Below are 12,737 nucleotides of genomic sequence, written 5' to 3'. Positions count from 1 at the left end.
GATGCTCTCCACCCCTCAATAAAGAGCGGGCGCTTCAGATAAAGAAGCTGCCATTTCTCCTCGCGTGCTTATCAGATAAGCTTTGATTTTACAGACTGTCAACTAATGTGCTCATTAGAAAAACTATCAGGTCTGTTAACACTCCAAGGGAGAAAGTGTGGATGGTCACCAATTCATTAGGTTTTGAATGAATTGATGCATTATATAACTTGTCAAATCAGCAGTTTGGGTATATAAAAATATGCACCATTTAAATGTAAGTAGGTTTTTCATGAAAGTGTTGCCAAATCTCTAACTGAGACTCAGTATTCATCAAAAGCTGTTGCTTGGTTACATGCCCTTTAAACCAGGTGAGAATATTTCATGGTAAATTAGGAAAAAACCTCTTTGAAGTTTCTTCACGGGGGTCATGGAAGAAACAAAGACTTATAAAACAAAAGCACAACATGCTGGAGTTTTATGGATATTTTATTATCTGAATATAAAGAATAAATAACAGTTCATCTTAATTTACAGGACAGATCGTCGTCATATTGTGAGACATAAAAACAAGAAAATCCATAATAAATTTTGAGGTCGTCACATCTGCGTCTTCCAAAGAGTGGAAAACTATATAAAACATCTGAAGAGGCTCTACGGGCCATTCTCTGCAATATAAATACACACGTTACCAATATTTTCCACAAATACAGTAGACTCTGGGTAGTACTCATAATACTGGCTTTTTACAAGTAGCTAACATGTTGGCACGACATATACAATACATTCATACACACCATAGTGCATAAAATATGAATGGGAATCACTTTCATGAAATTGTATTTACAGACTTTGTTACATTGCACAATGCTTAACAAATCTTCAGTTAATATACATTGAATTGCATGACAATTATATATATATATATATATACTATATATATACTTTGCATTGGATAAATATGAAAAAATAGATCTATTCACATTCAGATGTATACTGTCCTGTTAAGCATTTGTTCATGACAGTTATCAAAATATAACATTTTTAACTTCATAAATCCAGAAATATTGAACAGTGTTTTTCATCACTTGTCCAGTCATTTGCATCTGTATCAGTGTTTTTATATTTTTGTCCACACATAGATTAGATCCAAGTTCTTAGTTTTTTTGTGAAACAAGTGTTCAGTTTGCGCAGGAGCATTTGCACTCCGTTATGATGGGATACTGCACGGGTATCCACGCGCATTTGAGCACGCCTCTCCTTTGCACGCATCTCCAGCGCAGCAGCGTGATATGCGTGGATTTGGCAGGTTTACAAAGCATCCCCTCTGGAACCGAACAGGACCTCTTACTGTAGCAGCTTCCAGCCCGGACGAACCGCGGCCAGAACCGTGAGCCGAGGTCATTCCACGAGTAAAGCACCGGGCAGAAGGAATACGACCACAGCCACATCTGCAGCCTGCGCTTCAGCTTCTTACTCGCTTTGCGCTTTTTGCCCCACTGCATGTCAAAGTCCAGACCCCTGATGTCTTTGGGCATGAGTCCGGTGGGGTACTGCTGCATCTCCGGCTCGTCCACGTCCTCGTTGCCCGTGTAGCGGTCCTGTGGAGGCGCGATGGAGAGGAAGCGGCTGTCAAAGTCTCCGAGGACGCTCCTGAGCTCGGTTTCGTTCAGATCTTTCTCCCGTGGGTCATAGATGGGGTCCGGGTCTTCTTTGAGCTCCAGCAGTGGTAATGCGTCGCTGGGGATCGGTCTGAGGAGATAATAATGCTGACACTGAACGAGAGAAACCAGCAGCAGGTACACGGCCACCAAACACTGCGAATGATCCATCATGACGCGCGAAGGGAAAGTGCGCTCCAGGAAACTTTCCAAAGCGTTTACGCAAAGCAAATCCAAAGTGCACGTGAGTTTCAGCTCTTAGACAGCTGATCTATCCATCCATATAACGGGAGACGGAAACTTTATGCAGAAGATGCAGAATTTCACTCATCAATCCCTGGTGATGTCTCAGTCTCAAATGTCCACGTATCGCTCCAAACCGGTGGTTTTCATTAAATCTATTAAATGCATTAGAATCGCATGTCCCGTGCGCAGCATCACGCGTTGAGGTTCTGCACGCGACGCATCTGGAGCAAAAACTCTAGGAATGCCTCTCTCACGCGCGCGCCTCTCATATATACACGCGTGGCCCCGTGATGTAATACTCCAGCTCTTTTTTTGAAGGTGGGTTTATGTGCAGGAGATTCCCCGACACCTCCTTCCAAAAACACACACACACACACGCACAGAAAGAAAGAGAGGCGTGGCTGGAGGCGTTCAGGGGTTTGGATGCGCTTCGCCCTCTGTCGGCCACGCGCGGCCAACATGGTGATGCTCAAACCTTTGAGTGTCAGTTTGGGAATGTATACGGATTTAGCATATCTTTGTCTGCCCACCTGTCCATCAATCTATCTGTCTTGAGACTGAGATGTGACAGACAGACAGACAGGTGTGATTTTTTTATATCTTTGACATTAAATATCCTGCACTCGAGCCAGAGGGAATTAGAAAGTGAAAAATTGTCCAAATTAATCCAGAATTCACACCTCCCAGCAAGAACGTGATGTGTAAAGTCCTAGCTATTGTCAAACTCTCACTCTTTAGGAATCATTTAATGGAGAGCCGTTCCATTGCCCATAAAGCAGACAGAGAGATGATACATCTCACATTCACACTTCAACTCATTTACTTCAGCAAGAAAAGACTGTGAAATGTAAGGTATAAGGTGTATTTTGCTCAGACTGGGTATCACAGCAAAGCTGACATCTCCGATACGCTTGAAATCTTTCACAGATATTCAATATCTTCATTTCAAGCCAGAAGATTAAATGAATACTCACTTGTTTCTCATGAGGAAAGTCCCAAGAAATCACACGAGTTGCTTTGCAAAGATACCAAAGTCTGCAAGAATATAAAAATCATGGATGAACTCTACATCTAATTAAATTCTTCCAAAACCAAATCATTTAGGTTATGCATTTTATAGCTCTATATACTGATACTTCATCATTTCTTCCAGACTTTTAGGAGAAACATCAGAAACTACGCTGATAATTCGGTGAGGCATAAATGAGAACTCCACAAGTCTCCGGAGACACGAAAGAGCAATGAAATGTTCCTCCAGACGAATAACCTCATTCACTAACCTTATTCAATTTTATTGCAGGCAGAATATGAATGGTAAAACTATCTGTTGAAGCTAAAGGACGGATGACTTTACTGAGATGTTTTTATTACAAGAAAACTTTACTGCAACTGGTTTGGTCATTTCAGAAGTTTCGAACGATCCACATTTACAGGCACTTATAGATCCAGAGTGCAGTCTGATCTGCTTCCTTATGAATTTCTCATGTAATAAAATATACCAGACCTCATCAAAGACGTTATATGTGTATGAATGAACAATTAAAGGCCTCATGAAAAGTTAATAAATGCATTTTAGCAATTGACTTTAAAGTTTACAGACAACATATTCACTGATTTTAAAATACTAAAAAAGTTTTCACAATCAAGCCCAGAAAAGAATGAAAGACATCGTCAAAAGTTCAATAACAATATTATGAAGTGACGAGAACACTTTTGTGCACACACAAAAAAAATATTTCAACAATTTGATCTCCATCTTGGTCCTTCAGTGCATGTCCATGAGGAGACTATGGCACATGCTGCTGACATCACCTGATGACGTAGTTGCCAACATTTTTTTCAATTTTTTATTAAAGCCATTATGCAAACATTGTAAACAATACTTTAACAGCTCATATAAATGCACAAATTACTTGCCAGCGTATTTTGTGTCTGTACGTTGGCAACTACGCAGGTGACGTCAGCAGCATGTGCTGTAGTGTGCTTGTGGACGTGCCCTGAAGGACAAAGAAGAAGATCAAATTGTTGAATAAAATCTTTATTTTTGTCTTCTTTGTGCACAAAAGTGTTTTCATCTCTTCATAATATTATTATTGAACGACTGATGGACCGTTTTGGCGATGTCTTCCATTCCTTTCTGGGCTTGGTTGTGAAAATCAAACTGCAGTCTATACATTGCAAAAAATTATTTTCAAGAAAAGTATTTCTAAGTATTTTGGTTTTCAGTAAAAATATCTAAAAATTCTTAAATTAAGTTGCTTTTTCTTGATGAGCAAAATGCCCTAAGAAAATAAATCTAGTTTTTAGACCAAAAATGTCAAATTTAAGTGATTTTGTGCATAAAACAAGCAAAAAAATCTGCCAAAGGGGTAAGCAAATTTTTTTGCATTTTTTTCTTAAACACTAAATTCAAGAAAAATTTGCTCACCCCCATTGGCAGATGTTTTTGTTTGTTTTTTTTTTGCACAAAATCACTTAAATTTGATACATTGTGTGTAAAAACTAGACTTATTTACTTTGGTCGTTTGCTCATAAAGAAAAAGCTTCTTAATTTAGGAATTTTTAGATATTTTTACTGAAAACAAGACAAAAATACTAAAAAAATGTTTTCTTAGAAATCCTTTTTTGGAGTGTAGGACAGTCACAAGTCTCCGTGTTTTCATCAAAAAATATTTTAAAATGTTTTATGAAGACAATCAAAGGACTTGGTGGTTCAGAATGACAAAGGAGTAAGTGATTTATGATAAAATTGTTATTTTGGGGTGAACTACACTGCAAAAAATGATTTTCAAGAAAAAAAATTCTTAAAAACATTTTAATGTTTTTTCTTGATACGCAAAACGACACAAGAAAATACGTCTAGTTTTTAGACCAAAAATATCAAATTTAAGTGATTTTAGGCATAAAACCAGCAAAAAAATCTGCCAATGGGGAAGCAAATTGTTCTTGAATTTAGTGTTAAAGAAAAATGTTCAAGATATTTTTGCTTAACCCATTGGCAGATTTTTTTGCTTGTTTTATGCACAAAATCACTTAAATTTGATATTTTTGGTCTAAAAATTAGAATTATTTTCTTGGGTCGTTTTGCTCATCTAGAAAAAGCATCTTTATTTAAGAATTTTTAGATATTTTTACTGAAAACAAGACAAAAATACTAAGAAAATGTTTTCTTAAAAATCCTTTTTTGCAGTGTTTTCATCAAAAAATATTTAAAAATGTTTTATGAAAACAATCAAAGGACTTGGTGGTTCAGAACGACAAAGGAGTAAGTGATTTATGATAAAATTGTTATTTTGGGGTGAACTACACTGCAAAAAATGATTTTCAAGAAAAAAATTCTTAGTATTTTTGTTTTCAGTAAAAATATCTAAATTTTTTAAAAACATTTTTATGTTTTTTTCTTGATAAGCAAAACGACACAAGAAAATAAGTCTAGTTTTTAGACCATAAATATCAAATTTAAGTGATTTTGGGCATAAAACAAGCAAAAAAATATGACAACGGGGAAGCAATTTTTTCTTGAATTTAGTGTTTAAGAAAAATGTTCAAGATTTTTGTGCTTACCCCATTGGCAGATTTTTTTGCTTGTTTTATGCACAAAATCACTTAAATTTGATATTTTTGGTCTAAAAACTAGACTTATTTTCTTGTGTCGTTTTGCTCATCAAGAAAAAACATTAAAATGTTTTTAAAAATTGTAGATATTTTTACTGAAAACAAAAATACTAAGAATTTTTTTTCTTGAAAATCATTTTTTGCAGTGTAACCCTTTTAAGCGACCCATCAGGTTATTTTCTCATGAAGGTTTAAAACAAACGATATCAAGTAAAAGAGCGTTTATCATCTGTTTTCTCTTGTCTGTGCTGTGACTCCGTTGGTATCAGACTAATATCCGTATCAGCCAAATACCTGTACTGCCAGGATTTCAATAAAGGCCGTATGTTTTTGAGTCTGTCTGCCTCTTACAGTTTCTCCGTCCCAAAACACATGACATCAGCAGTTATTTCTGTCCGGGAGCCGCATCAATGTGCCTTTCAGTTCAGGTGCGCTTGGAAGAGGAATTCATACGGGACTCTCTGACAGGTGAATCACACGCATGCACGTGCCTCACGTTTGCGTACACACACACACAGCCGGCGTACTGTCCGCCCACTGATGCAACCTGCTCGCTATTAAAAAGGTCTTTCTTAGCTCTGAAAATAAACAGAATGGGTTTTGATGGATGGTGGGTGCATGTGTCGATGCCCAGTGTGCGTTTAATGAAGCGAGAGGTGCGCATACTGAGATAGATGGAGAAAAACAAGGGTCCTACCTCCAGCTCAGAGCCGCAGGGCCTCGGAGGACTCCAGACCTGCAGGCTAATAAACTTCAATGTAACTTGACATGAATGTTTGGGTGGTTTCTGTTGAATTCCTGACCTTTTCTGTTTGAGCTCTGTCATAACTTTATGGAGTTTGTTTGTCTACAGAGAAATATTCCTCACAATAATCCAGAACCTGCCTTTAAATGGCATTTTAAATCAGGCATTTTTGAGGTAGAAGATGTAGACAGCACTGAGGTTTGAACCTATCAACGTAGTGTCGGTAATGATTTAATTTTAGAGTTTATAATGAAGTCACTCTGGATTAAATGGCGTTTAATCTACAATCTTTTAGATGTAAATGCAGCGAACGCGAGACCAGAATCCACAGGCTGCTGCTATTTTCCTCAGACTTTCGTTTATTCAATTAGCCGTATTTATTTTTGCAGAGAAATTCCCCAGTAGCGCTCGCTTAGAAAAACATACGCTGTAATTTCTCCACGCTTGTTTTTGTTAGAAAATAATTAGCACCATAACGAGTTGTTTGTCAAGCGTGTTTTTGCAAGGCTGACGCGCTCTTTTCTAATATATACATTTATATAAATATATTTCACAGACGTATAATATATATATATATAATAAATGTATTTATTTATGTATGTGTTTCTCAGTGGGAGGTAGAGTCTATCCATAACTTTGTAAAAACAGAAGCGTCTCTCTGGCTCTCTCGGCAGAGCTAAATAAGGCTCTTTATACAAGCTACTTCTACTCTATAGTTTGTGTGAGTCTGGCCGGGCGCCTGTTGATGACATCATTAGTGTTGACTGCTGTGCAAATGAGTGATGACCACTGTCTGTGCATGTGTGTGTGCGTAAGCTTTGCGCTTTCTCAGACTCACTTGTGTCTCAGCAACAACGCCGGGGCTGTGCGAGTTGATGCCGTAATGAGGTTGCGGTTGCCAAGCTGTTTTGAGCAGCTGTCACTTTGGTATGATGCAGATTTCTGTCACCTGCCCTGTGCCACTACGCCAGTGCCACGGACTGCAGGTACACAGCCAGACGAACCTGCTCATGTTGAGCCGATGCCGAGCCAACATTTGGCCTTAAGGCAGACAGAGACCTGTATTACAAGCACACTCCCAAAGAAAAAAAACAGTTGTTGCGTCTAATTTTTGTAAGTATAATAGAGAATAGCAAACAGGAGAGGAGACAAAAGGAAAGGAAAACAGAGAATAAAAAGAAAACTGAGATTACAATAAAGAGAAGAGATGAAAAATAAAAGAGAAATGAGAAAACGGAAAGGGGGAGCAAAGAGAAAAATGCAAAAATGAAACAATACAGGAATAGAAAAGACATGAGAGGTGAGAAGATGATACAAGAGACAGGGAAGAGCTGAAACAAGGAAACGTGAGACAAGAAGAAATGAGACAAGAGGAGAGAGGACAAGAGGTAAGACAAGAAAAGATGAGACAAGAAATGAGTCGAGACGAGAAGCGATTAGACAAGAAGAAATGAGACAAGAAGAGATGAGAAGAGACAAGAAGAAGTGAGACAAGAAGAAATGAGACAAGAAGAAATGAGAAGAGACAAGAGAAGAGACAAGAAGAACTGAAAAGAGATGAGAAGAAATGAGACAAGAAGAGAAGAGAAAAACTGAGACAAGAAGAGAAGATTTAAGAAAAAATGAGACAAGAAGAAATGAGACAAGAGGAGAAGAGACAATTAGAAATGAGACAATAAGAGATGAGAAGAGACAAGAGAAGAGGCGAGAAGAAATGAGACAAGAAGAGACAAGAAGAGACAAGAGAAGAGACGAGAAGAAATGAGACAAGAAGAGACAAGAAGAGATGAGAAGAAATGAAAAGAGAAGAGAAGAAATGAAAAGAGACAAGAAGAAATGAGACAAGAAGAGATGAGAAGAGACAAGAAGAAGTGAGACAAGAAGAGACAAGAAGAAATTAAAAGAGACGAGAAGAAATGAGACAAGAAGAGATGAGAAGAGACAAGAGAAGAGAAGAGAAGAGGCGAGAAGAAATGAGACAAGAAGAGATGAGAAGAAATGAAAAGATATAAGAAGAAATGAGACAAGAAGAGATGAGAAGAGACAAGAGAAGATACGAGAAGAAATGAGACAAGAAGAGATGAGAAGAAATGAAAAGATATAAGAAGAAATGAGACAAGAAGAGATGAGAAGAGACAAGAGAAGAGACGAGAAGAAATGAGACAAGAAGAGATGAGAAGAAATGAAAAGATATAAGAAGAAATGAGACAAGAAGAGACAAAGAGAGACAAGAGAAGAGGCGAGAAGAAATGAGACAAGAAGAGACAAGAAGAGATGAGAAGAAATGAAAAGAGATGAGAAGAAATGAAAAGAGACAAGAAGAAATGAGACAAGAAGAGATGAGAAGAGACAAGAAGAAGTGAGACAAGAAGAGACAAGAAGAAATTAAAAGAGACGAGAAGAAATGAGACAAGAAGAGAAGAGAAGAAATGAGACAAGAAGAGATGAGAAGAGACAAGAGAAGAGAAGAGGCGAGAAGAAGTGAGACAAGAAGAGACAAGAAGAAATTAAAAGAGACGAGAAGAAATGAGACAAGAAGAGAAGAGAAGAAATGAGACAAGAAGAGATGAGAAGAGACAAGAGAAGAGAAGAGGCGAGAAGAAATGAGACAAGAAGAGATGAGAAGAAATGAAAAGATATAAGAAGAAATGAGACAAGAAGAGATGAGAAGAGACAAGAGAAGAGAAGAGACGAGAAGAAATGAGACAAGAAGAGATGAGAAGAAATGAAAAGATATAAGAAGAAATGAGACAAGAAGAGATGAGAAGAAATGAGACAAGAAGAGAAGTGAAGAAATGAGACAAAAAGAGAAGATATAAGAAGAAATGAGAAGAGACAAAAGAAGAGGTGAGAAGAAATGAGACAAGAAGAGATGAGAATAGACAAGAGAAGAGGCGAGAAGAAATGAGACAAGAACAGATGAGAAGAGACGAGAAGAAATGAGACAGGAAGAGACAAGAAGAGATGAGAAGAAATGAAAAGAGACAAGAAGAAATGAGACAAGAAGAGATGAGAAGAGACAAGAAGAAGTGAGACAAGAAGAGACAAGAAGAAATGAAAAGAGACAAGAAGAAATGAGACAAGAAGAGAAAAGAAAAAATGAGACAAGAAGAGAAGATATAAGAAGAAATGAGACAAGAAGAAATGAGAAGAGTAGGGATGCGCCGATAGGATTTTTTTGGGCCGATACCGATACAGATTTTAACAGACAACTTCTGGCCGATACCGATATTAAACATGTGTATACAATACTATACAGTTGGTCTATTAGCTAGTTTATTTCTGCATCAAATTATTTTTACTGAACATGGATTGAATCTAATTAACATTCAACTGACCGACATAATAAGAGAGGCACAAAATTAAGCTAAAACAAATATAATAAGACAGCGTGACAACCTTCAAAGGTGCTTTTTGCTATTCAGCATTTATTTTATTAACAACATTAACTTGTTTTATTTTTTACATATAATGGATTTCTTTATGCATTTAATTAATAAACAATCAGTATCGGCCTTTCTCGTGGTATTGCCGATATGCCGATGGTTTCAAATTCATAAAAAATCGGCCGATAAATATCGGCGGCCGATACATCGGTGCATCACTAGAGAAGAGACAAAAGAAGAGGCGAGAAGAAATGAGACAAGAAGAGATGAGAAGAGACAAGAGAACAGGCAAAAAGAGATGAGACAAGAAGAGATGAGACAAGAAGAGACAAGAAAAGAGGAGACAAGAAATTAGTTGAGATGAGAAGAGATTAGACAAAAAGAGACAAGAAAAATTAAAAAACAAGGGAAGCGGCTAGAAGAAATGAGATAAGAAAAGAGAAGAAGAGATGAGACAAGAAGAAATGAGAAGAGACAAGAGAAAAGACAAGAACAGATGAGTAGAGTCAAGACAAGAAGAGATGAGAAGAGACAAGAACAAATGAGACAAGAAATTAGTTGAGATGAGAAGAGATTAGACAAAAAGAGAAGAGACAAGAAAAAATGAGATAAGAAAAGACAGGAAGAAATGAGACAAGAAAAGATGAGAAGAGACAAGAGAAGAGACTAAAAGAAGTGAGACAAGAAGAAATGAGAAGAGACAAGAGAAAAAAAGAAATGAATGAGTAGAGTCAAGACAAGCGACAAGACAAGAAAAGATGAGAAGAGAAAAGAAAAGAGAATAGGTGAGAAGAAATGAGAAAAGAAGAGATGAGAAGAGGGAAGAACAGAAGATACAAGAAATGAGACAAGATGGGATGAGAAATGAGGCAAAAAGAGATGAGACAAGAAAAGGAGAAGAGACAAGAACAGAAGAGATAAGAAAGGAGACCAAAAGAGATGAGACAAGACATAAAGAGACGACAGATGAGACAAGAAGAGAAGAAAGATGAAAAACGAAATGAGACAAGAACAGAAGAGACAAGAAGAAAACAGAGATGAAACAGGACAAGAAGAGACATGAGACAAGAAGAGAAGAGAGATGGAACAAGTGAAAATGAGACAAAAACAGAAGAGATGCAGCATAAGACAAGTAGGTAGTGAGGTGAGAGATGACAGTAGAAGAGCTGAGAAAAGTAGAAATTAGACATAAAGATACAGAAAACGGACAAGAAAAGAGAAGAGGCAAGAAAAGAAGAGATAAAAAAAAGAGATGAGAATAAGAAAGACATAAGAAGAAGTCAAAGACTCTTCTATAAGACAAGAATAAATAATACAAGAAAAGAAAAGCAGAGAAGAGACAAAAAATGAATAAAGATGACAAAAAGACAAACAGGATGAAAAGAAAATAAAAAGAGTCAGATGAGAATAAAAGAGAGGACAGGGGAAGAGAAGGAGAGCAGCTCTATAAAGGGTTAACTGTAGACAGTAAGTGACTCCAGATGTGCTCTTATTATTAATACACCAGTCTGATGAATAGGAAGGTAAAATTTCAGGCGCCAGCCAGGGAGGCCCCGCATGTTCACCCTGCCACCCAGTCACTACAAACCCACCTACCTGTCTCTCTCTCTCTCTCTCTCTCTCTCTCTCTCTCCTCGCTCACAGATCCCGTCACTGATCCACAGGCAGGACATATGCTGCAATCGCAGCTTTAATGAGACTAAATGACTACATTTCTCTCTCCGTGGTATTTAAGGTAGTACAGAGAGATCCGGTCTGCTCATTTCAGCCAAATTACAATCTTCCAACAATTTAAATTTATTGCACTATTTGCTAAACTAACAACAGAGATTTAATTACTTCACACACACCATTAAAGCTATATTAGTGAGGAGCACTCATGTATGCAGTGGTTTTATTATAATGTTATTTAACACACTGCTGACAACATCAGATTTAAAGCAAAACATAAACAGTACGAGCCTTTCCAACAGTGTGGACCACTTCAAAGGTTTCTACTAAAGATGATTCCCTTCATACTGTTGCTCTGCAATGACAACATTTGACCTGAAAGACGAAACTGACCATAGTAAACAAAAGTTTATATGAATGACCTTAATGACTGGTCGCGCCCCTTGCTGCAATTCTGAGAATTAACCCAATTGCATCACATACATTTTGTAATGCAACAATAGCTGATAATAATCGAAATTAAACTGAACTAAACATTTAGGATTTGGCAGACTTTTATCCAAAGCATCTAATGCAAAGTTCACACTAGATGACTTCAAATGTCAGCCTGTGAAAAGAGTAACTGGAAATGATTAGGGCTGGGCAAAAAAATAATTTTTTTACATGGTTGATTCAAAATCGATTCTCAAAGGCCACAAAACGATTTTTTTCAACGCATTTCCGCAAACATTGAACATAAGATTAACGTTAATCTATTTACTAGTCTTCTTTAATAGACTGTTCTGACTTTTTTCAGCATACGTTTTTCATCTTGCATCAAAATTGAATTGTATTTAACATAATTGTATGCACTTCAAAATCAGAGATGTGTTCTGTTTTAATCTACCCAAGTGTACCTAAAATAAAAGAGTTTAATATACAGGTTTGTGGCTCTTAATTTCTTTTTATTAATTACCCTTGTAAACTTATGTTCCCTGTTCTTTTTTATAAATACAATATTTGCATTAAATCTATATTCATTGAGTTGAATCGAGTATAAAAATCGTTAAGAGAATCGGAATCGAGATTTGATCCGAGAATCGAAATCAAATCGATAGCTTGTGAATTGAAATCGAATCGATCTGGAACATCTGAATCGATACCCAGCCCTAGAAATGATGCGAAGCAACACGTGTCACAGCAATTGTTTATTTGAAAATGGACGTCAGAAAGAAATTAGCACGGCAAGCTGTTTGTGGCAATGACCTGCTCTTTAAAACCCAGAAAAAACAAGGAATGTGAGTTAAAGAATGGATCAGCAGTATCTCAACCCATGCCTTGCTCTCATTGGCTGTAGCTCATTGCGATGCGTGACATAACAGGATGTCGAGTTTGAGGACAGCTTCAACTAAACTAGTGAATAAAATAAAATAAATCATTAAAATCAATATTTCG

The 12,737-nt window shown here is 37.0% G+C and overlaps 1 protein-coding gene and 1 pseudogene across 1 annotated transcript; one reads left to right on the top strand and one right to left on the bottom strand.

Moving 5' to 3' along the window:
• Positions 1–388: 388 nt before the first annotated feature.
• On the bottom strand, positions 389–2,834 carry nog1 (noggin 1). The gene has a single exon (XM_065278233.1). The coding sequence runs from the start codon at positions 1,812–1,814 to the stop codon at positions 1,161–1,163; it is 654 nt and encodes a 217-aa protein (XP_065134305.1). The 5' UTR covers positions 1,815–2,834; the 3' UTR covers positions 389–1,160.
• Positions 2,835–6,175: 3,341 nt separating this feature from the next.
• On the top strand, positions 6,176–10,673 carry LOC141281954 (uncharacterized; annotated as a pseudogene).
• Positions 10,674–12,737: the final 2,064 nt, after the last annotated feature.

The sequence above is a fragment of the Paramisgurnus dabryanus genome, chromosome 3 (genome assembly GCF_030506205.2).
Source record: "Paramisgurnus dabryanus chromosome 3, PD_genome_1.1, whole genome shotgun sequence".
Classification (NCBI taxonomy): domain Eukaryota; kingdom Metazoa; phylum Chordata; class Actinopteri; order Cypriniformes; family Cobitidae; genus Paramisgurnus; species Paramisgurnus dabryanus.
Note: the sequence above shows the minus strand (reverse complement) of the source record. Positions and strands in the feature narration are given on the sequence as shown.